General features: G+C 45.6%; 1 protein-coding gene across 2 annotated transcripts in view; it reads left to right on the top strand.

The window, feature by feature from the left end:
- The first annotated feature begins 2570 nt into the window (after nt 1-2570).
- The window catches only part of TFCP2L1 (transcription factor CP2 like 1), a 75772-nt gene continuing 52692 nt past the window's right edge, over nt 2571-25650 (top strand). Inside the window, exons 1-3 of one of the 2 annotated variants that reach the window (XM_038747565.1) lie at nt 2571-2677; nt 8590-8619; nt 11960-12111. In XM_038747565.1, the coding sequence (XP_038603493.1) occupies nt 2616-2677; nt 8590-8619; nt 11960-12111 (244 nt within the window). In that variant the 5' untranslated portion in view covers nt 2571-2615. The remainder of the gene's footprint in view (nt 2678-8589; nt 8620-11959; nt 12112-25650) is intronic. The other variant, XM_038747566.1, reaches the window with a different exon arrangement.

Genomic DNA, 25650 nt, shown 5'->3' with positions numbered 1-25650 from the left:
ATTTTGTTAATATGATTTGTTTTGTTCTCTGACTCCCCCTTCTAGACTGTAAGCCCGCTGTTGGGTAGGGACTGTCTCTATAAGTTGCCGACTTGCTGTTGGGTAGGGACCGTCTCTATAAGTTGCCGACTTGTACTTCCCAAGCGCTTAGTCCAGTGCTCTGCACGCAGTAAGCGCTCAATAAATCCGATTGATTGATTGATAAGTTTTGTTTTGTTGTCTGTCTCCCCCTTCTAGACTGAGAGCCCGCTGTTGGGTAGGGACCGTCTCTAGATGTTGCCGACTTGGACTTCCCAAGCGCTTAGTCCAGTGCTCTGCACGCAGTAAGCGCTCAATAAATCTGATTGATTGATTGATTAATAAGTTTTGTTTTGTTCTCTGTCTCCCCCTTCTAGACTGAGAGCCCGCTGTTGGGTAGGGACCGTCTCTAGATGTTGCCGACTTGGACTTCCCAAGCGCTTAGTCCAGTGCTCTGCACGCAGTAAGCGCTCAATAAATCTGATTGATTGATTGATTAATAAGTTTTGTTTTGTTCTCTGTCTCCCCCTTCTAGACTGAGAGCCCGCTGTTGGGTAGGGACCGTCTCTAGATGTTGCCGACTTGTACTTCCCAAGCGCTTAGTCCAGTGCTCTGCACACAGTAAGTGCTCAATAAATATGATTGATTGATTGATTGATTAATATGTTTTGTTTTGTTGTCTGTCTCCCCCTTCTAGACTGAGACCCCGCTGTTGGGTAGGGACCGTCTCTAGATGTTGCCGACTTGGACTTCCCAAGCGCTTAGTCCAGTGCGCTGCACACAGTAAGCGCTCAATAAATACGATTGAATGAATGAATGAAATGAATGAATGAATGAATGAATGAAGACCCACTCCCTGGTGCCGCTCGTGCTCTCTTCCTCCCTTCAAGGCCCTACTGAGAGCTCACCTCCTCCAGGAGGCCTTCCCACACGGAGCCCCTTCCTTCCTCTCTCCCTCGTCCCCCTCTCCACCCCCATCTTACCTCCTTCCCTTCCCCATAGCATCTGTATATATGTATATATGTTTGTACATATTTATTACTCTATTTATTTATTCATTTTACTTTACATATCTATTCTATTTATTTTATCTTGTTAATATGTTTGGTTTTGTTCTCTGTCTCCCCCTTTTCGACTGTGAGCCCGCTGTTGAGTAGGGACTGTCTCTATGTGTTGCCAACTTGTACTTCCCAAGCGCTTAGTCCAGTGCTCTGCACACAGTAAGCGCTCAATAAATACGATTGATTGATGGATTGATTAATTTGTTTTGTTGTCTGTCTCCCCCTTCTAGACCGTGAGCCCGCTGTTGGGTCGGGACCATCTCTAGATGTTGCCGACTTGGACTTCCCAAGCGCTTAGTCCAGTGCTCTGCACGCAGTAAGTGCTCAATAAATACGATTGAAGGAATGAATGAAAACACAGTCATAAAGTGGAACAGCACGGGGGCGTGGCCTGAAGGGGGCGTGCCCTTAAGGGAGGCGTGGCCTAAGGGGGCGTGCCCCTAAGGGGGCGTGGCCTCGAGGGAGGAGCGTCCGTAAAGGGGAGTGGCGCAAAGGGGGCGTGTCCATAAGGGGGCGTGCCCACAAAGGGGCGTGGCCCCCAAAGAGCGTCCGTAAGGGGGAGTGACAAAGAGGGGCGTGTCCATAAGGGGGCGTGGCCTCGAGAGAGGAACGTCCGTAAGGGGGAGTGACACAAAGGGGGCGTGTCCATAAGGGGGCGTGTCCACAAAGGGGCGTGGCCTCGAAGGAGCGTCCGTAAGGGGGAGTGACAAAGAGGGGCGTGTCCATAAGGGGGCGTGGCCCCGAGAGAGGAGCGTCCGTAAGGGGGAGCGACACAAAGGGGGCGTGTCCGTAAGGGGGCGTGCCCACGAAGGGGCGTGGCCTCCAAAGAGCGTCCGTAAGGGGGAGTGACAAAGAGGGGCGTGTCCATAAGGGGGCGTGGCCTCGAGAGAGGAGCGTCCGTAAGGGGGAGTGACACAAAGGGGGCGTGTCCGTAAGGGGGCGTGCCCACAAAGGGGCGTGGCCTCCAAAGAGCGTCCGTAAGGGGGAGTGACAAAGAGGGGCGTGTCCATAAGGGGGCGTGGCCATAAGGGGGCGTGGCCTCGAGAGAGGAGCGTCCGCAAGGGGGAGTGACACGAAGGGGGCGTGTCCATAAGGGGGCGTGCCCACAAAGGGGCGTGGCCCCCAAAGAGCGTCCGTAAGGGGGAGTGACAAAGAGGGGCGTGTCCATAAGGGGGCGTGGCCTCGAGAGAGGAGCGTCCGTAAGGGGGAGTGACACAAGGGGGCGTGTCCATAAGGGGGCGTGTCCACAAAGGGGCGTGGCCTCGAAAGAGCGTCCGTAAGGGGGAGCGACACAGAGGGGCGTGTCCATAAGGGGGCGTGGCCCTAAGGGGGCGTGGTCTGAGTGACGTCACGACGGGACGCACCAATCCGCGGGCGGCAGGCTGCTATATAAAGGAGCGAGCGGCACGGCGGACCCGGCGGCTTCTGGACGGAGCCGCGGTGTGCGGACGTTCCCCGCGCGCTCCTGCCTCGGGTCGCCGCCTCCGCGCTGTCCTCCGCGATCTCCTCTCCCATCTCCTCTGCCCCGACTCCATCATGCTGTTTTGGCACACGCAGCCGGAGCACTACAACCAGCACAACTCGGGCAGCTACCTGCGGTAAGTCGGGACCCCCCCCCCTCCCCCTTTTGGGGGTGCCCTCATTCATTCATTCATTCGTACATTCAATCATCATCATCATCAATCGTATTTATTGAGCGCTTACTATGTGCAGAGCACTGTACTAAGCGCTTGGGAAGTACAAATTGGCAACAGATAGAGGCAGTCCCTACCCAACAGTGGGCTCACGGTCTAAAAGGGGAAGACAGAGAACAAGACCAAACATACTAACAAAATAAAATAAATAGAATAGATATGTACAAGTAAAATAAATAAATAAATTAATAAATATGTACAACCATATGTACATATATACAGGTGCTGTGGGGAAGGGAAGGAGGTAAGAAGGGGGGGATGGAGAGGGGGACGAGGGGGAGAGGAAGGAAATCGCCTTTATTGAGCGCTTACTGTGTGCAAAGCACTGAGCTAAGCGCTTGGGAAGTACAAGTCGGCAACAGAGACGGTCCCTACCCAACATCAGGTTCACAGTATTTTTTCGTTCATTCAATCGCATTTGTTGAGCGATTACTGTGTGCAGTAATTATCATCATCAGTCGTATTTATTGAGCGCTTACTGTGTGCAGAGCACTGTACTAAGCGCTTGGGAAGTACAAATCGGCAACATATAGAGACAGTCCCTACCCAACGGTGGGCTCACGGTCTAAAAGGGGGAGACAGAGAACAAAAGCAAACATACTAACAAAATAAAATAAATAGAATAGATATGTACAAATAAAATAAATAGAGTAATAAATATGTACAAACATATATACATATATACAATTGTACAATCAATTGTACAATCGTATAAATACGATTGATGATGATGATGTGCAGAGCACTGTACTAAGCGCTTGGAAACTAAAAGTCGGCAACAGAGACGGTCCCTACCCAACATCAGGTTCACAGTATTTTTTCATTCAATTCATTCAATCGCATTTATTGAGCGCTTACTGTGTGCAGAGCACTGTACTAAGCGCTTGGGAACTCAAAGTCGGCAACAGAGACGGTCGCTAGCCAACATCAGGTTCACAGTACTTTTTCATTCAATTCATTCAATTGTATTTATTGAGCGCTTACTGTGGGGTGTCCTCATTCATTCTTTCATTCAATCATATTTATTGAGCGCTTCCTGTGTGCAGAGCACTGGACTAAGCGCTTGGGAACTAAAAGTCGGCAACAGAGACGGTCCCTACCCAACATCAGATTCACAGTATTTTTTCATTCAGTTCATTCAATCGCATTTATTGAGCGCTTACTGTGTGCAGAGCACTGGACTAAGCGCTTGGGAACTAAAAGTCGGCAACAGAGACGGTCCCTAGCCAACAACTGGTTCACAGTACTTTTTCATTCAATTCATTCAGTCGTATTTATTGAGCGCTTACTGTGTGCAGAGCACTGGACTAAGCTCTTGGGAGCTAAAAGTCGGCAACAGAGACGGTCCCTAGCCAACATCAGGTTCACAGTATTTTTTCATTCAATTCGTTCAATCGTATTTATTGAGCACTTACTGTGCGCAGAGCACTGGACTAAGCGCTTGGGAAGTACAAGTCGGGAACATATAGAGACGGTCCCTACCCAACAGTGGGCATTCATATTTATTGAGTGATTACTGTGAATGAATGAACAGAGACGGTCCCTAGCCAACAACAGGTTCACAGTATTTTTTCATTCAATTCATTCAATCGCATTTATTGAGCGCTTACTGTGTGCAGAGACCTGGACTAAGCGCTTGGGAAATACAAGTCGGGAACATATAGAGACGGTCCCTACCCAACAGTGGGCATTCATATTTATTGAATGATTACTGTGTGCAGAGCACTGTGCTAAGCGTTTGGGAAGTACAAGTTGGCAACAGAGACGGTCCCTAGCCAACAGCAGGTTCACAGTATTTTTTCATTCAATTCATTCAATCTTATTTATCGAGCGCTTACTGTGGGGGTGTCCTCATTCATTCGTTCATTCATTCATATTTATTGAGCGCTTACTCTGCGCAGAGCACTGTACTAAGCGCTTGGGAAGTAAAGTCGGCAACAGAGATGGTTCCTACCCAACAACGGGTTCACAGTATTTATTGAATGCTTACTTTGTGCAGAGCACTGTACTAAGCGCTTGGGAAGTACAAATCGGCAACAGAGACCGTCCCGACCCAACAACCGGATCACAGTAATTTTTGAGTGCTTACTGTGTGCAGAGCACTATACTACTACTACTAATAATGGCATTTATTAAGCGCTTACTATGTGCAGACCACTGTTCTAAGTGCTGGGGAGGTTACAAGGTGATCAGGTTGTCCCACGGGGGGCGCTCAGTCTTCATCCCCATTTGACAGATGAGGTAACTGAGGCCCAGAGAAGTGAAGTGACTTGCCCAAGGTCACACAACTGACAATTGGCGGAGCTGAAATTTGAACCCATGACCTCTGACTCCAAAGCCCGGGCTCTTTCCACTGGGCCACGCTGCTTCTCCTGAGTGCTTGGAAAGTACAAATCGGCAACCGATAGAGATGGTCCCTAGCCAACAACGGGCTCACAGTCTAGAAGGGGGAGACAGACAACAGCAGAGAACAAGTAGACAGGTGTCACTACCATCAAAATAAATAGAATTATAGCTACATACACATCATTAATAAAATAGAATAATAAATATGTACAAAGTGTTGTGGGGAGGGGAAGGGGTAGAGCAGAGGGAGGGAGGGGGGATATTGGGGAGGGGAGGAGGAGCGGGGGTGTGGGCAGTCCATCGGTCAGTCAATCCAGAGCAAATGTTGCCGATTTGTCCTCTCCCAAGCGCTTGGTCCAGTGCTCTGCGCACAGTAAGCGCTCAATAAATACGATTGAATAAGTGAATGAATTTACTGAGTGCTCACTCCATGCAGGGCCCTGTAATAATAATAATGGTGGCCTTTGTTAAGCGCTCACTCCGTGCGAAGCACTGTACTAAGTGCTTCGTGGCTTAGTGGCAAGAGCAGGGGCTTGGGAGTCAGAGGATGTGGGTTTGAATCCCAGTTCTGCCGCTCGCCTGCTGTGTGAACCTGGGTAAGTCACTTGACTTCTCTGGGCCTCAGTTCCACCCGCTTGGGCTTCACTAGTCCCGGCAGGGCTGGACAGGACCGGAGGGGCGAGTGGAAGAGGGGAGGGGGCTTCCCCTGCCCTCTCTCCCTCTGGATTTCCCTGGCACTGACATTCATTCATTCATTTATATTTATTGAGCACTTCCTATGTGTACAGCCCTATACTAAGCGCTCGGGAAAGTACAGCACAGCAATAAAGAGTGACAGTCCCTGCTCACGAGCTCCTAGGGCCAGGGAAACTCGCCAAGGGCATTTAAGTGCTTACTATGTGCCAAGCACTGTTCTAAGTGCTGGGGGGGATACAAGGTGATCAGGTTGTCCCACATGGGGGCTCCCAGTCTTAATCCCCATTTTACAGAAGAGAGAACTGAGGCCCAGAGAAGTTAATCAATCAATCAATGGTATTGAGCGCTTACTGTGTGCAGAGCACTGTACTAAGCGCTTGGGAAGTACAAGTTGGCAACATATAGAAACAGTCCCTACCCAACAGTCTAGAAGGGGGAGACAGAACAAAACAAAATATTAACAAAATAAAATAAATAGAATAGATATGTACAAGTAAAATAAACAGAAAGTTGTGACTTTCCCAAAGTCACATAGCTGACAAGTAGCGGAGCAGGGATTAGAACCGACAACCTCCGAGCCCAAGCCCGGGCTCTTTCCACTGAGCCACGCTGCCTGGGAACTGACATTCATTCATTCCTATTTATTGAGCACTTACTATTCAGTTCAATTCAATCGTATTTATTGAGTGCTTACTGTGTTTAGAGCACTGTACTAAGTGCTTGGGAGGTACAGTTAAGCAACAAATAGACACAATCCCTCCCACAATGGGCTCACAATCTAGGAAGGGGGAGACCGACAACAAAACAAGTAAACAGGCTATGTGTAGAGTACTGTACTAAGCGCTCGGGAAAGTACAGCATAGCATTAAAGAGTAACCATCCCTGCACACAGTGAGCTCCCAGGGCAAGGGAAGCTGGCAGAGGGGCTCCTTCTCCCCCTCTAGACTCTGTTGTGAGTGGGAAATGTGTCTTTTAACTCTGTTTTGTAGTAATATTAATAATAATGGTATTCATTAAGTGTTTACTATGTGCCAAACACTGTTCTAAGCACTGGGGTAGATACAGGGTAATCAGGTTGTCCCACAAGTACTTAGTACAGTGCTCTGCACACAGTAAGCGCTCAATAAATACAGTTGAATGAATGAATCCCCATTTCACAGCTGAGGGAACTGAGGCCCAGAGAAGTGAAGTGGCTTACCCAAGGTCACACAGCAGACAAGTGGTGGAGCTGGGATTAGAACGCGTGTCCTCTGATTACCAAGCCCGGGCTCTTTCCATTAAGCTATGAAGCGCTTAGTACAGTGCCCTGCACACAGTGAGCACTCAGCAAATCCTCTTGATTGATTGACTGATGGATTTGATTCCCTCTGCTCCCTTCCCCTCCCTGGGACTGAAACCTTTTATTTCTTTCGTGCTTCTTGCCCAGGGTCCTGGGGAGAGAAATGGGCAAGAGGTGAAAGCGGCAACGGCGAGGAGGCCATTCAGTGCTCATTCATTCATCCATTCAATAGTATTTATTGAGTGCCTACTGTGCAGACCACTATTCTAAGTGCTTGCACTGGGTTCATTCATTCATTCAATCGTATTTATTGAGCGCTTAATGTGTGCAGAGCACTGTACTAAGCACTAGGGAAGTACAAGTTGGCACCATAAAGAGACGGTCCCTACCCAACAGTGGGCTCACAGCCTGGAAGGGGGAGGCAGACAACAAAACAAAACATATTAACAAAATAAAAACCCTCTAAGCTTAACCCACCTCCTAGGCTGGGCTCTGGTCCCCCTCTAAACTGTAAGCTCTCTGTGGCAAGGGATCGTGTCTTCCAACTCTGTTCCACTGTCGTTTCTCAAGTGCTTAGTACAGTGTTCTGTGCATACATCAAGTGCTCAAGAAATACCATTGATTTTCCCACCCTCCAAGCAAGAAGCCTGCTGTCCTTGCTCTGTCGCCCCTTCCCCAGTCTGCCCGCAAAGGGCCACTTTGGGGTATATGTGTTTGGTCACACACAACTTTTACCAACCCTACAGGCCTTCTCGTCCTTGGCCTTGCCCATCTCCCTGCCATCTGTTGCCATATGTTGCCAATTTGTACTTCCCAAGCGCTTAGTACAGTGCTCTGCACATAGTAAGTGCTCAATAAATGCGATTGATGAGGATCTGGTGAGGGAGCGCGCACAACATTCCCTAAGGCGTTTGCCTCATGCAAGTGAAAATTACCTAGATAGGGCCGCCTCTTGTAGTTACTCAAACTCTATTTCCCCCACAAAAAAATACATTGCAATGTATGTCTGTGGGTGTCATATATTCAATCGTATTTAGTGAGCGCTTACTGTGTGCAGAGCACTGTACTAAGCGCCTGCAAAGGAGGGGCTTTGATTTCTTTTGGGTATTTGGTCTCCGGTTGTGACTAACGCTCAAAAACTCACTTAGGAGTTTCTTGGGAGTGCTTTAAACGTTATGAGCTTTATAAAAATGCTCCAGGGTGATTCTGCCTTTGACCCACAATCTGCTTTCCAGAGCAGTGCTACTTTTAATTTTGGAAGCACTCCCATCTTTTTGACTTTTAGGGTCGGGGCCTAATGTCAAGGAGTGGACCCTAACTAGAATGCAAGAGCCTGAAAGGGGAAACATATCTAGAGAGGCTCTGAGGTTGTCGTGGAAGGGTCATTTTTCCCCTTCACTCCTGGAGATTTAAGTAGCCACTATATGACAATCTTGAATGTATTTGCAAGAGCTCTGGCCGATTGCACATGATGGAAATTTCTCTTCTTCTGCAGGGATTTGACTAGTGTTCTTCAAAGGGAAAAGTAAGTCATGCCTATTTGCAAAGTACTCTAAAATGCTTAGAAACTGCCCTCTTAAAAAATTACAAGTACCCAGCTTTTCTCCATGCTTTATTTAGGATTGGAGTTTCATGGGTTTTTTTTTTTTTGTCTCTTGCAGACTGGGTAATAATGGACTCTAACATCACTTTCTGAACTTGCTTGAACCAGGTTTAATCTGTCTTATTTCCACACTAGTCAGTTTATTAAAATGGGCTTAATTTACGTGAAGGGGCAGTTTGCAGTTAGAGTACCATACCTGCAAAGAACCAATTTACTAGCTCTGTAGGCAGATTGATTCTTTTTTTTTTCTTCTGTGGTGGTTTGTCAATAGGGACATTTTAATGTCCAGTGTTTAAAATCTAATACACCTGCAATTCAAGAACTTAATTTGGTACCTACTCTATATCTGGCTTAATTTCCCAAATTTCTGACTCTTGAAAAATAAGGGAAATTCAGTGAATCGCATATTGCATAAAGCATCCATCACATTGGGGGAGCAAAGATAAATAAAAGTGTGGATTTGGAAATCTTTATTAGAAGAATGTAATTGTCTCAGCTGCAGCCCTGAGGTTCATAGAAGTTGCTGAGAAACTACGGGGGGGAGGGGGGGAATGTTAATCCACAGGATCAGTAAAAAAAAATTTTCCTGGAAATGAAATAACCATTATTTTCCCAAAACCTCAAGAAATGTTAGTATTTTGTACTAGACTTTACATTCATTTTCAGCTTAGTCTTTGTCTAAAACTTAGTCTAGACCACTTGAGAGCATTTGGATTTCGTTCAGGTTGAAATGGGGAGACCTTAGGTTTGATTTTTAAGTTAGTTGTACTTAGCTTAAAATTACCCTCAAAATTTTCCCTCGTCAAGGAGCCTTACTCACTAAGGACAGTGGCTATATTCACTAGGGGGAGAGTTGGAGGGGGGTTAGGGGTGGAGGTGGGGTCGGTTTCTTTTTGTGTGTGTTTGTGGGTGGGGGGGGTCTCTTGCTGTCAGGTTCTTCAGAAACCCAAATTTTCATAGAATTTCAAAAATGAAAAAAAAGCTGGATTTAGAGCTATTGTATTAATCATCATTTTCTTGGTATTTGTAGTGCTTTTTATTCAAGGAAGTCCAATCAGTGTCGTTATTTGGAAGTCAAGTTGGCTGTCTGTCCAGGGGAGTAGGTCTTTTAGTTTTCTGAGACAGGAGAATTTGAAGCAGATCAGGCTAGAGGGACATACCCAAGGTCACTGACTTGAGATTTGTGAGCTGATCCCAGGGATAACACTGGACACTCTAACCATTTGATCACCCAGTCAGATAGTATGCTCAGGGTTGGCTTCACTTCCAGCTTGCATTCCTGCTTCTCCTTTGCTTTCTGTTTTTCTGCAAAGAATTGCCAGTCTTGAAACCAGTCATTTTTGAGGGACAAGCTGGCCCCCTTCCACCAAAACATGGAGATTATTAACTTAAGCAGGCAGAGCAAAAATGAAATGCTCTGAAAGCTGCAAAGACTTTTCTTTTTACATTGTTCTTGGAGCGTTTAACTTCTTGCATTTGGGCCCTTGATACTTGATGATTGGGGACCCTGTTGCGTGTCGAGGTGTAGTTTTGTCTTCCCTGGGAAAGGCATAACTCTAAGGTTTTCTGTGGTGTGCGGATAGCCATCTCTTCCTTTCAGGAACTAGTTAGACCTCTGTGGGGTGTGTGTGTGTGTGTTGTATGTTTTGGAGATACAAGTTTATTGTGTTGGAGAACAGATTGTCCCAAGTGAATACAAGTGACTTTAGTGTTTATACAATTCTTTTACTGAGGATAGTTAAACTAATCTGATACATTATTGGAGGCATATCTAGGGAGGGTAGTTATCAAGATAAGGGACCTCATTTTTTTTAAAAAAATTTTATTTGGGGCACCTGCTTCCTTTTCACATAATTTGAGAGCCTTCTAGCCTCTCTGCCGTGGGCCATTCACGTTTCTTTTCTCCTAAACGTGACTGCAAGAGCAGACAGACCTTATATGAAACCAAAATAATGGCATAAGGCACAGGAGCAACAATTCTCATTTTTTGAGATGGGGGAGAGTCGTTTTGATCTTGCTGTTCTTTGAGTGGAATCTTCATTTGGATAAAGAAGAGCATGAAAAAGCAAAGTCCTTGTTCTATATCTGTCTTCCACCCCTTTTCTTTTGAGCGTGCCATTCGGTGGTATGCGGGGCTGGGGGGAGATTTGCTATAAGACCTAGAATGAAGTCCAACCATATTTACGAGGACCAGTCCCGCCTACCCTCTGAAAGGGATCCAGCAGTTCCCTTAAGCAAACAAAGAATCCAGCAGATGGCCCTCCAATGCTATGGAGTGGTGTAACTAAGGGGTGCAGACTGAGCACCCCCAGAACTGCTAAGAAGCTCCCCAAAAGTACAAGGGCCCCCCTTACTAATTTGTGAAGTGCAACCCTCCCTCCCTTAGAGGTTTCCTGATTTCAAGGAGCGGGCTTTTATCTGGGGCCCAGTTGTGCCGCTTTTTAGAGAAGGGGTCCTGTCAGTGGTATACGAGGAAATCTGTGTCTACGCAGAGTGGGACTATTTGACATGACAAGTGCTTAATGCTATTGATACCTGTCTACTTGTTTTGTTTTGTTGTCTGTCTCCCCCCCCTTCTAGACTTGGAGCCCGTTGTTGGGTAGGGATTGTCTCTGTTGACGAATTGTACTTTCCAAGCGCTTAGTACAGTGCTGTGCACACCGTAAGCGCTCAATAAATACGATTGAATGACTGAAGCGCTTGATAAAGTGTCTTGGGTTTTGTTTTGGTCCCATCTCCTTCAGTTTGCCACATCTAACGCTCATTAGAGCAATCGTTTGACAAATAGAAATGTATGTTTTGACGACTGAGGTGCCGTCTCCTACAAAGATTTCAAAGCCCCCACTGTTCATCTTAAAGCACTAGCCGCTGTAATTGGTATACTTTTCCGTGACAATCACCTTCTCTGTTTCTGTACACGTGAATGGAAAAGTGTAGCATTTGCCATGTCCTTCTTTAGATCGACATCTTCTCTGCCCATCTGTTTCCAGTAGCTGCACGTCCAGGAATTCTGTCCCTATGGAGAAGAACCCAAACAGACCCTCTTGTGTTCAATTGTTGGTTGATATTTCGGCCAGGATTTCAAGATTGCAGTTTTTAGGCAGAGAGTTCCATCTGGGTTGGGTCTTTATGCAGGGGTGGGTATTTTAGAGTGTGAATGTTCAGGAAGACTTTTTTTGTTGTGCATTTGCTTGTCAATGGTTTAAGTTGGAAAGATTCTCCTAGGCATGTTGCTGACACGTGTGTTAACTGTATGTTTCAGTGATGTCCTTGCACTGCCAATCTTTAAGCAGGAGGAGCCCCAGTTGTCTCCAGAGAATGAAGCCAAACTGCCTCCATTTCAGTATGTACTCTGTGCAGCCACCTCACCTGCTGTGAAGCTTCATGAAGAAACACTGACTTACCTCAACCAAGGTAGGATCCCCATGAGAACAAGGGGGGGAAACCAGCAACGTTGTAATAATAATAACAGTATTTGTGCACTTTTTATTAAGCTCTTGCTCCGTTCTCGGCCCTGGGGGAGTTGGACGATAATCAGGTCAGAGACCCTGTCCCATGTGGTGCTAATAGCCTAAGGTGGAGGGAGAAGCGGTATTGAAACCCCATTTTACAGATGAGGAAACTGGGGCACGGAGTAAATAAGTGACTTGCCCAAGGTCACACAGCAGCCGGGTCCTCTGTGTCCCAATCCCATGTTCTTTCCTGACAGGCCACCCTGCAGAAAGTTTCTCATGTTGGTTGATTCACTGCTTTGCATTAAATCATTGGCTTCCCTGGGGAAAATGGAGACGTTGACTGTGGTCTATAATAATGATTGTGGTATTTAAGCAGGTACTAAATGGCAAACACTGGGATAGATGCAACACAATTGTTTTAGACACAGTCCTTGTCCCACATGGGGCTCACAGTCTAAGTAGAAGGCAGAAGAGGTATTCCTGTTGATTCGAGAAGCAACATGACATAATGGGTAGAGCGCGGGCTTGGGAGTCAAAGTCGTGGGTTCTAATCCTGGCTCCACCACTTGTCTGCTGGGTGACCTTGGACAAGTCATTTCACTCCTCTGTGCCTCAGTTTCCTTATCTGTAAAATGGGAATTGAGACCAAGCCCCATGGGGGACAGGGACTGTGTCCAACCTGATTTCCTTGTGTCCACCCTAGCGCTTAGTACAATGCCTGGCACACAGTAAGCACTTAACAAATGCTGGAATTATTGTTATCCAGTGTCATCATTGCTTATAATTTATTAAACGTTCTCAGCACGTGAGGCTGGAGGAGGAGAACAAGAGCAAGAGGGGTTTGCTGCCCTCTAAGATCTTCCAGTTGGATCCAAAGAATTCAGAAAATATTAAGATTCCGTTTTATCAGGATGCAGTTTTTTTGAGAGGGAGGTGTGAAAACGTCTCGGGCATCCTTCTCCTCAACAAATTTGTGAGGGGTGTGTGAGCTGAAACTCTATGGGGCCTAGATGCAGTTGTTCAAAGTTGGAGAAGAGAAGATAACGCCACTCTGGACATTCAGCTGTCTCCCCGAGCCAGTCCGTGGTTATGCAAGAGGGAATTTTCCCACCATTTAAAAACTTTTCTGTGCAGTGGATTTTAAGCTTTTTGAGAGCAGGGATCATGTGTACTGTTTTGCTCTACACACAGTAGGAATGCAGTACAATTACGGCAACATAATTGACTACAGCCCCACACCTCAGGCCTAGTGGGCGGTGGAATCTGTGATCAATTGAATTTACGGAGTGCTTGCTAAGCACCTGGAGAGTACAGTATAACAGAGTTGGTAGACACATTCCCTGCCCACAGCGAGCTTACATTTTAGAGGGGGAGACGGATATAAATAAAGTACGGAGATGGACATAAGTGCTGTGGGGCTAAGGGAGGAAATCCAGGTGCAAGAGTGATGCAGAAGGGTGTACGATGGTGGCTTGTCAAACTGGGAAACTTGCTGGTTGTCTGTGAGCATTTTCCTGCTCCCACAGCTCTGGGAGGGTGAGTGTCATATGTTCGTGGGGAAAATTGGGGGCGAACGGCCTTAGGACCCTCATCACCTCCTTTCTCTATCAAATACGAGATGGAGGACGGGGATCATATCTACTATCTCTGTTGTAGTCTCCCAAGCATTTGGTACACCGTTCCACCCCCTGTGTACTTAAGTAATCTTACTTATGGAAGTATTTTTATACTCTGCTTTTTATATACTCCATTATACTAGTATAATAGTAGTATAGTTAGTAAGTCTAGTATACTTTATACTCTATTTTTATACCCTACGGGCTTGGGAGTCAGAGGTTGTGGGTTCTAATCCCACAGATTATGTTGCCGATTTGTACTTCCCAAGCACTTAGTACAGTGCTCTGCACTCAATAAATACGATTGAATGAATAATCCCGGTCTGCTACTTATCAGCTATATGACTTTGGGCAAGTCACTGCACTTCTATATGCCTCAGTTCCCTCATCTGTAAAATGGGGATGAAGACTGTGAGCCCCACGTGGGACAACCTGATTACCCTAGAACCATGTCTAGAACCATGCTTGGCACATAGTAAGCGCTTAACAAATACCATCATTATTATTATTATCTCCCCCACTGTAGATTGTAAACTCCCTGTGGGCAGGGATTACAGTGTCTATAACCCTGTTGTACAGTGGTCTGGAGCCAGTAAACTTTCCATAAATACCACTGATTGTTTATACATACTGTAGGCGCTCAGGAAAACTGTTGATTGAAGTGAGAATTCCTTCTTTTAACTGACCCGGTAATGCTGGATTATTTGCACTGTGGATCCCATACTGATCCTTTCAGCCATACACGTGCTCATAGGTAAACTTCTGCATCTTCAAATACAAAGGTTGGCGTGTGTGTGTGTGTGTGTGTGTGTGTGTGTGTGTATACGTGCACATATATGTATTTTTATGGCATTTAAGCACATACTACATGCCAAGCACTATTCTATGTACTGGGGTAGATACAAGGTTGGACACGGTCCCTGTCCCATATAATAATAATAATAATAATAATAATAAATATAGCATTTGTTAAGTGCTTACTATGTGTGAAGCACTGTTCTAAGTGCTGGGGGGGTGGTGATGCAAGGTGATCAGGTTGTCCCACGTGGGGCTCACAGTCTTAATCCCCATTTACAGATGAGGTGACTGAGGCCCAGGGAAGTTAAGTGACTTGCCCAAAGTCACATAGCTGACAAGAGGCGAATCCGGGATTAGAACCCATGACCTCTGACTCCCAAGCCCGGGCTCTTTCCACTGAGCCACTCTGCTTCTCATTTGGGCTTATGGCCTTGATCCCCGTTTTACAGATGAGGTAACTGAGGTCTCGAGAAGTGAAGTAACTTGCCCAAGGTCTCACAGCAGACAAGTGGTAGAACAGGGACTAGATTCAGGTCCTTTTGACGCCCAGCCCTGTGTTCTACCCTCTGGGCCGCACTGCCTCTCCAGGTCATGCTGCTGCTTCTGCTGTTGAAGAAAAATGCCAATATGACCTTCAACCTTTCTCTTTTTTCCCTGACTTTCCCAGCTCTCTAGGGTCAAAACTTACTGCATTTTACTCTTCACCACCTGAAGCTGTATGTAGCTTCCAAAATCAGAAGGTCAAAAATGTGGTGTGCCCAAAATAGACTGGCCTGAAATGCCCAATAAGTGTCATTTTGAAGTTGAGCTGGGGTAAATCGGTGTACAGGTATTCCAATCACTAAAAGAAGCCAAAATGCAGAGCTCCCTGGTTAAAGAAGTCCTGTCACCTAAAGTTTTTTTTTCCTTTTTTTGTTGTTTTTTAAGCAAATTCTGCTCAGGGATCCCTGGAAGATAAGCAGCATAATGTAACTTCAAGACTTCAATAGCGTGGCTCAGTGGAAGGAGCGCGGGCTTTGGAGTCAGAGGTCATGGGTTCAAATCCCGGCTCCGCCAATTGCCAGCTGTGTGACTTTGGACGAGTCACTTCTCTGTGCCTCAGTTACCTCATCTGTAAAATCGGGATTAAGAATGTGAACCCCATGTGGGACAACCTGATGACCTTGTAACCTCCCCAGCACTTAGAACAGTGCTTTGTACATAGTAAGCACTTAATAAATGCCATTATTACTATTATTATTATTACAATGATGCCATATTCCTCCAGCTTCTATGCTTCTTTATTGGCCATGGGGCTGTGAGATTGCTTGTAGCTTTCCCTCCCATTTCAGAACAAAGAAACTGTGAGTCCTTTAGCCTAGATAAGTATGAATGTGGCTTGTAGGGTTTATTGTTGAAAGGCAGGTAGCTGCAACCCTATTGGAACTGACAGTCACCTGATTTTAACCTATTGTGCCTTTTTTTTGCTTCTTCATTGTTTATCAACAAACTTTGGAATTGCTGACTGTCAACAGACTTTTAAAAATAGATATTCCTCCCCCACCTCCCCATTGATCCTGTAGGCTTTAAGCGGTTGCAAAGTTTGTGGAACTTGGGGGTGGGAGGGTAGGGGGGGAATAACTCATGTGGCTTGGCAGCCTTTCCTTGAGACTTTTTCCACAGCATGCTCAAACTGTCCGAGCTCTTTACGTGCTCTGATTGATTGAATCCGATAAGTTACAGGGGGTCTGAGAGCATTGTTGTATCTTGAGCCTCATGTATTTCAGGGTCAATAGTTTATAAATCATCAAGTGATTCTGTCCTTCGGCGTGTCCTTAGCTTTGTGCCAAATCTTGGCTGAAACAACCGAAAAAAAAAAAACATTTCACTAGAGGACGCACCATTTTCCCCATCAGTGAGGCCAAAAATGTAAGTCACTAGATCCAATCAGGCTCTCCTGAAAGTGGAAACTGTTGAAAAAAAAAGTCCAGATATTGAAATTTCAGTTGTTCTAAGCCAAGGGAATGGCACAAGGACAAGACGCCCATTGACCTGGTAGATGAGAAACAGTTAGTGAAAAGAGCATGGGCTTGGGAGTCAAAGGTCATGGGTTCTAATCCTGGCTCCACCACTTGTTAGCTTTGTGACTTTGGGCAAGTCACTTAGCTTCTCTGTGCCTCAGTTTCCTCATCTGTAAAATGAAGATTAAGACTGTGAGCCTCATGTGGGACAACCTGCTTACCTTGTATCTACCCCAGTGCTTAGAACAGTGCTTGGCACATAGTAAGTGCTTAACAAATACCATAATTATCATCATTATTATTATTATTATTATTAGCGGCCATGTTTAAAATGGATGTTTGTACTTCCAGACTACTTGAATGGCCCGTGTGTTCTGGCCATTTACCCTGTCGTCTTGTTTTGTGGGGGAGAGAAAATTTAGGTATGTCTTTTCTACCAACTCTGTTGTATTGTACTTTCCCAAATGCTTAGTTCAGTGTTCTGCATTCAAATAAGATTGATTTATTGCATCGAGTTCAGTTTTTAGTGTAGGAAGCATTGTAAAAAAAAAATTCATTCTGAGCAAGGCTCTTGTTGTCAAAATGATTCTAGATTTCTTTCAGATGTAGGGAATTTTTTTTTCTTGAGGGGATTTCAAAAATGTTTATTTTTCCTGTTGTCTTGAAACGTTTCAGTTTTTCAACAATTTATCCTTTCTCTCTCCTATGCCCTTCCTCCTAACTTCCCCCCCTGAAAAATCCTGAACTTTGTCTCATCATACGTCTAGACTGTTCTCCCCTTTGTAGACTGTAAGCTCGTTGTGGGTAGTGAATGTGTCTACCAATTCTGTTGTACTCTCTCAACCTTCCATCATTCATATTACTGTGTGCAGAGCACTGTACTAAGCATTTGGGATAGTGCAATATAATAGTGGTAGACACATTCCCTGTCCACAAGGCACTTACATTCTAGAGGGAGAGATGGATGTTAATATAAATAAATTACGGATCTGCACATAAGTGCTCTGGGGCTGAGGGACGGGTGAAAAAAGGGAGCAAATCCAAGTGTAAAGGTGATGGAGAAGGAAGTGGGAGAAGAGGAAATGAGGGCTTAGTCAGAGAAGGCCTTTTCGAGGAGATGTGCCCTCAAGAGCAAGGGCTTGGGAGTCAGAAGTCATGGGTTCTAATTCCAGCTCCTCCACTTGTCTGCTGTGTGACCTTGGACAAGTCGCTTAACTTCTCTGTGCCAGTTACCTCAGCTGTAAAATGGGGATTGAGACTATGAACCCCACGTGGGACAACCTGATTACCTTGTATCTATCCCAGTGCTTGGCACATAGTAAACACATAACAAATGCCATTATTATTATTATTATTATTATTATTATTATTATTATTATTATGCTCTGCAGGTGTGGGGAGTAATTGTCTGTCAGTTATGAAGAGGGAGGGTGGTCCAGGCCAGCGGCAGGACGTGGGCGAGAGGTCTTCCGAGATATAGAAGAGACTGAGGCAGTAGGAAAGCAGGGAGGTAAGGTAGGAGGGAGCGAGGTGACTGAGTGCTTGGAAACTGATGGATTGATTTGAGTTAGGGAAAGGTGTGTCACCCTCTTGGCTCCAACAGCATTAAATAGAAATGTGGAATAAAGAACCACAAGTTCCCTCAATATTCAATGAGACCAGAAGGAAATGGAGAGTAAGAAAGGTAAGAGACAGTGAGCTCTTGGCTCTGGTGCATACAACAGTGCTCTGCACACAGAAGGTGTCCAATAAATGTTGCTGAGATGGTTCTCCATTCCTGGCCACCTCAGAGATCCATTAATCAGTGATATTTATTGAATGCTTACTGTGTTCAGTGCTCTGTACTGAGCGCTTGGGGGAGTACAATAAATCAGTGGTAGACACGATCCCTGCTCTCCAGGAGTTTACAATCTAAGGTTTCAGTGGTCTCCTGAAGGACCCAAGCATCCAGGTCTTGGTACCCAAAACTGTAGCAGTTTCTGCATACCTCTCTTTGGCTTGTGGTGGGTTTTTTTTGTTTTGTTTTGTTTTTTAAATGGTACTTGTTAAGCACTTACTCAGTGCCAGGTGCTGTACTAAGCACTGGAGTAGATTGCCAGCTGAACAAGTTGGACATTGTTGGACAAAAGTTAGCAGTGGTTAGCAATTCTATTTAGGTTTTCAGAAGCAAAGAGCTGCATAAATTTAAGAAGTACTCTACAAATTTTTCTTAAGACTTTCTCTCCTCACATTCCTGCAGATTTCTTTTTAGAAACAAGTTGTGGATTTTTTTCTGCTGCTTTTCTCACTCTTTCCTCTCAATCCCAACTACCTACCCCTAATTTTAATCTTAGTAACCAGCCTTGTAAGTTCTTACAAAAAATAATTCAGCTCAGAAATGTTCCATAAATATTTGGCAAAATATGCTTGGGGCCCTCCAGGGCTATTTCCCCATTCCCCCCACATGCCCACCCTATGCAATCACCCTGTTCCTCATCTTAGTATAATAATAATTATAATATTTGTTAAGCACATACTATGCACCAAGCGCTGAACTAAGCGCTGGTGTGGATAATAATAATAATAATGGCATTTATTAAGCGCTTACTATGTGCAAAGCACTGTTCTAAGTGCTGGGGAGGTTACAAGGTGATCAGGTTGTCCCACGGGGGGCTCACAGTCTTCATCCCCATTATACAGATAAGGGAACTGAGGCTCAGAGAAGTTAAGTGACTTGCCCAAAGTCACACAGCTGACAGTTGGCGGAGCCGGGATTTGAACCCATGACCTCTGACTCCAAAGCCCGTACTCTTTCCCACTGAGCCACGCTGCCTCTCTTTGGATGCAAGCAAACCGGTTTGGACACAGTCCCTGTCCGACTTGGGGCTTCCAGTCTCAATCCCCATTTTATGGACGAGGTAACTGAGGCACAGAGAAGTTAAGTGACTCACCCAAGGTCACACAGCAGACGAGTGGCAGAGCTGGGATTAGACCCCATGACCACCGGATTCCCAGATCCGTGCTCTAATATGCAGAGAGAGCGCCGGTATTGCCTTCAGCAAAAACAGTTCAAGCTCCTCTCAGAAAGGAAAAAGAGAGGAGAGGCAGGGTGGATTAAATTTTGGTTAGCCTACCCCCTTCACCCCTACTGCCTGATTTTTACTGTGCTTTCCTTAGTTCTTTGATGTTCTTGAGCCAGGCTTTATTTTATGGTGGTTTGTCCTTCAGAAGGTCAAGTCTGCTTTCCATTTTTCCACCTCATTTCTCTGTCCTTGAAGCATTCACTTCAAGACTCCCATGTTGGGGGACTTGTGCATACGCTCACACTCTCTCTCTCTCCCTCCCTCCCTTTCTTCCTCCCCGCTCCGGCTGCTCCTGCTGACTTGAAGAACTCCCGGGCCTCCCGAGACCCGCTGGCAGCTGAGGGTTTAACAAATCTCAAATCTGACACATCCAGATGGCAACATCTTCCTTCCTGCGTGTGAGGCTAGAACTCCTCAACTTGCCCATCCTTCCCTTCTCCCTCTGGCTCTTGGCATGAAATTGGCAGCTCTGGACACCAACTGTAGGGTGGAGCCAGGTTAGGGAGAGTGCAGCTGCAGGTTGCTTCTAGCTTGGCACCCAAATGGAGGGAATAAAGAAGCCTTGTTAGCCAAGTCTGGGTCAACAGTGGGATGGGGAGCAGAGGAGCTCTCAGCTGGCCCTCTAGACTGTAAGCTCATTGTGGACAGGAAATGTCTGTTATATGGTTGTATTGTACCCTCCCAAGCATTTAGTATAGTGCTGTGATCCCAGTAAGCACTCAAATACAAATATAGAAACAGCGTGGCGTCATGGATAGAGCATGGGCTTGGAAGTCATAAAGTCATGGGTTCTAATCCCGGCTCCACAACACGTCTGCTGTGTGACTTGGGGTAAGTCCCTCCACTTCTCCGGGCCTCAGTTACCTCATCTATAAAATGGGGATTAAGATTGTGAGGCCCAGGTGAGACAGTTCTGTGTCCAACCTGATTAACTTGTATCTACCCCAGTGCTTAGAACAGTCTTTGCACATAGTAAGTGCTTAACAGGTACAATAATTGTTATTATTATTGCAACTGACTGACTCTTTGGGAAGACCTGGCTGTGGTGCCAGAGCTGGCGGTAAAGTCAGTCAGTGGTATTTATTATTATTTATTAATAATTTATTATTATTATTATTATTAATAATAATAGTATTTAAGCACTTACTATGTGCCAGGCATTGTACTAAGCACTGGACGGTGGGGGAGATACAAGCAAACTGGGTTGGATACAGTCCCTGTTTCCACATGGGGCTCACAGCCTTAGTCCCCATTTTCCAGATGAGGGAACGGAGGTATAGAGGAGTGAGGTGACTCGCCCAAGGTCACACAGCAGACAGGTGGCAGAGTCAGGGTGAGAATACACGTCCTTCTGGTTCCCAGGCCTGTTCTCTATCCACTAGACCAGACTGCTTCTCTAATTGAGCGCTTACTGTTTGTGCAGCACTGTACCAAGCGCTTGGGAGAGTAGTGTATAACAGAGTAGGTAGACACATTCCCTGCCCACAACAGTTTAGAGGGGGAGACAGGCATTAATATAAATTCTAGAAATGTATATAAGTGTTGTGGGGCTGAGAGAGGGGTGAATAAAGGGGGCAAATTGAACTGCAAAGGTATTAGGGTATAACAGAGTAGGTAGACACATTCCCTGCCCACAACAGTTTAAAGGGGGAGACAGGCATTAATATAAATTCTAGAAATGTACATAAGTGTTGTGGGGCTGAGGGAGGGGTGAATAAAGGGGGCAAATTGAACTGCAAAGGTATTAGGGTATAACAGAGTAGGTAGACACATTCCCTGCCCACAACAGTTTAAAGGGGGAGACAGGCATTAATATAAATTCTAGAAATGTACATAAGTGTTGTGGGGCTGAGGGAGGGGTGAATAAAGGGGGCAAATTGAACTGCAAAGGTAGGGTAACTGTAATAATAATAAAAATGATAATGATGACATTTATTAAGCACTTACTATGTGCAAAGCACTGTTCTAAGTGCTGGGGAGGTTACAAGGTAATCAGGTTGTCCCACAGGCGGCTCACAGTCTTAATCCCCATTTTACAGATGAGGGAACTGAGGCACAGAGAAGTGAAGTGACTTACTCAAAGTCACACAGCTGACAAGTAGCAGAGCGGGGATTTGAACCCATGACCTCTGACTCCAAAGCCCAGGCTCTTTCCACTGAGCCATGCTGCTTCTCCACACTGCTTCTCATGTAATGGATTGAGCTCTGGAAGAGTCATCTTTGAAATTAATTTATATTCTCATTTTTCTCTCAACACAGTCGAACATATTATTTGAAAGGAATGAGTGGGACCCAGGAGAGTTCAGATCATTGAAATTCAGAATAAACAAAATGGAATTTGGGTAGCCTGGGGGGCAGTTGTCCAGTTTTGTTCAGTTATCCACGACTGGTTGAGCCGGGGTTGGAGTTTTCTTTTAATTCAAGCAGGTCTTGGTTCGGGCAACCAAGTGTTTAGTAAATAGTCATTGAGAAAAAGACTTTATGGAATAGTTGCTGACTTGTACTTTCCAAGCGCTTAGTACAGGGCTCTGCACATAGTAAGCGCTCAATAAATACGATTGAATGAATGAATTCAGCAGACAGACGGCAGGCTTTTATCGGTGTTTCGAGAAAGGCAGGGAAACTCAAGACCCATGACAAATATGAGGACTGAGCAGTCAACATTATCACTAACTTGCTATGACCCTGAGACAAGTAATTAAAAACGAGAGTGGTTTCATGCTGAGTCATTCTTTGCGCAGGTTTTTTTTTTTTTGGTCAGGAATGACTGATTACAATAACTGTACATTTAACTTTCCACCCAAGAGTTGTGAAAATAAAAGTCTTCATAAATAGTGCTTTATGGAAGTGCCCAACTCTGACCTGCTTCAGCTCCTTTAACTCTTTGCCCATCCCTCTGAGATAGGTGGTGGCTTAGGAATTACGATTTCCATTTCTCGGATGGTTAAGCTGAGGCCCGGTGGGTTTTCCCAAAGTTCCGTCTCGCTTCTCTGAGCGGGAGAGGCAGGATCGGGTTCCGCGAGGTGTAAGGTTCTTCCATATAGAAAGCCATTAATTCGATTTGGGAGTGAGTTTTCTAAGGGAACTGTGGCATCTCCACCTTCCAGATATTTGAAGAAGTGAGATCTGCAGAGGGAAGATTTGGCACGGGCTTCTTTGGACTTCGTGACGTCTGAGGTTGTGTCCAGCCCACAGCACCCAGTTGAAACTTCCTCCTAAATGCCTCATGTCGTTTGGGAATGATCTTTAGGTGCATACGCGTGGTTGACCTCCGGGCAGACAAGGAGACAGCTTTCCCAGGGTGTGGTGAACCACCAGCCCGGGTTAAAATAATTACAGCTGCATTTTCCTTTTTGCTTCGCCCAGCAGGGCTGCTGTCCTCGTTCATTGTCTTTGCTAAAGCATTGGCTGTTTTTTTTAATGGTGTTTAAGCACTACTGTATGGCAAGGGTGTTGCGCACTATCCTAAGCGCTGGGAAAGATCCAAGTTAATCAGGTTGGATACAGCCCCTCTCCCGCATGTGGCTCATGGGTGGGAAGGAGAACGGGTGTTGAATCCCCCATTTTACAGTTGAGGAAACTGAGGCACAAACAAGTTAAGTGGCTTGCCCGAGGACACACGGCACGTGAGTGGCGGAGTCAGGATTAGAACCCAGGTCCTCCGACTCCCACGGCCTTGCTCTTTCTACCAGGCCACGCTGCTGGGCGTGTGTGGGATTGGGGTTCTTGGAACTAAGGAAAAACTGGTCTCTGAGCTCCTTTCTGTAGAAAGCGCTATGTGCTCATTCTCTCTCTCTTTTTTTCTTTATCTTTCTCTTTCTTTCTCTAGACTTTTAGCTCCTTTTGGGACGGGATCATTCCCTCCATCTTTATTTTATCATACTCTTTCAAGTGCTTACTACAGTGCTCTGCCCACAGTAAACACTTGATAAGTACCACGGATTGCCTCCCCTACCAATTTTCGTATTCCTTCTGATGAAGTAGGGCTTCTCTGCTTAGTAAATACTACTGACTGCTTGATAAACTGAGCACCTGCCGTATGCAGAGCAATACTAAGCCTAAATCCGTGAGAGGGAGAGCTAGTCAGGCAATCCCTGCCTGAGCTATAAATCTGTCCCACCTAGATTCTCATAAGTAAGTTAGGCTATTCTTCTTACATTCCTTTATTCTTTGATACATCTGTTGGAGGGGAAAAGCTTATTATTTGTTATTATTATTATGTTTGGTAATTGCTTACTGTGTATCAAGCACTGTTCTAAGTGCTGGGGTAATTACAGCTCAATCGGGTTGGACACAATCCTTGTCCTACTTGGGGCTCACAGCCTAAGTAGGAAGGAAAACACATCGAATCTCCATTTTTTATGGATGGAGATCAATTCTCTGTGTCTCATTAAGTGACTTGCCCGAGGTCAAACAGCCAGGAACTGGCAGAGCTGGGATTAGAATCCAAGTTCTTTCAGGCCCATGCTCTTTCCACTAGACCACACTGTTCTTCTAGGTTGTTTGGCCAAACCATGCTCCACTGAAAAGTGGTTTGTGTGTGTGTGGTGTGTGTGTGGTTTTCTTCCCTCAGATGAATGGTCTTTAATCCTGCCACTTTTTTTTTAATGGTATTTGTTAAATCCAGCGTGAGAAGCAGCGTGGCTCAGTGGAAAGAGCACGGGCTTTGGAGTCAGAGGTCATCGGTTCAAATCCTGGCTCCGCCACATGTCAGCTGTGTGACTTTGGGCAAGTCACTTAACTTCTCTGTGCCTCAGTTCCCTCATCTGGAAAATGGGGATTAAGACTGTGCACCCCACGTGGGGCAACCTGACCACCTTGTAAACTCCACAGCGCTTGGAACAGTGGTTTGTACATAGGTGCTTAATAAATGCCATTATTATTACTGTTAAGTGCTTACTATGTGCCAAGCACTGTTCTCAGTGCTGGGGTAGATATAAGGTAATCAGGTTGTCCCACGTGGGGCTCGCAGTCTTCATTTTACAGATTACATCTGTAATGTTACATTTACATTTAATGTTACATTTTACATCTCCATTTTACAGATGAGGTAACTGAGGCACAGAGAAGTTAAGTGACTTGCCCAAAGTCACATAGCTGACAAGCGGCGGAGCGGGGATTAGAACCCACGACCTCTGACTCCCAAGCTCATGCTCTTTCCGCTAGGCCACACTGCTCTCTTAGATTGCTTGATGTTATTATTTTAGCTTTCTTGAGCAAGTCTTGATTTCTAACCTACCACTGTTTATCAGAAAAAAAACAGAGGATTTTCTATACTTGACTGTTGTCGATTGGCTCTAGAATGAGTGGCTTGTCAAAAACTGTTTTTCTAATGGAATTTGAGTTCTTACTATATACTAAACATTGGGGTAGATACTGGCTAATCAGGATGGACACAGTCCCTGTCCCACACAGGGCCCACAGTCTTAATCTCCATTTTACAGATATGGTAACTGGAGGCCCAGTGAAGTGATTTGCCCAAGGTCACATAGCAGACAAGTGGCAGAGGCAGGATTAGAATTCAGGTCCTTCTGAATTGCAGGCCGATGCTCCGTCCTCTAGGCCATGCAGCTTCCTTGTTTAGGGTCGGAAATCTCTGGGATTGGCTCCTAGGAAACTGGCTAGAGTAACGTCTCTCCCAAGCACTTAGTACACTGCCCTGTACCCATCCAGAAAGCACTCAGGAAATATCGTTGATCTATTGATTGAATTTTCCAGGAGATCTTAAGGAAGAACAGCTTGATAGAAAAGTTGATGGTATTTAAGTGCTTCTTATGTGACAAGCACTGTTCTAAGCTCTAGGATAGGTACAAGCTAATCAGGTTGGACACGGTCCCTGTCCTACACGGGGCTCCCAATCACAGATGAAGCAACTGAGGCACAGAGAAGTGAAGCTACTTGCCCAAGGTCACACAGCAAACAAGTGTTGGAGCGGGATTGGAGCCCAGGTCCGGGTCCCACTGCTTTTGTGATGGTGGACTTGGATCAGTCTCTGGAGCCTGTAGAAAGGAGGAAAATCTGA

This window comes from Tachyglossus aculeatus, chromosome 1 (genome assembly GCF_015852505.1).
Source record: "Tachyglossus aculeatus isolate mTacAcu1 chromosome 1, mTacAcu1.pri, whole genome shotgun sequence".
NCBI classification, from domain to species: domain Eukaryota; kingdom Metazoa; phylum Chordata; class Mammalia; order Monotremata; family Tachyglossidae; genus Tachyglossus; species Tachyglossus aculeatus.
The sequence above is the reverse complement of the archived record's forward strand: the minus strand, read 5'-3'. Positions and strand labels throughout refer to the sequence as shown.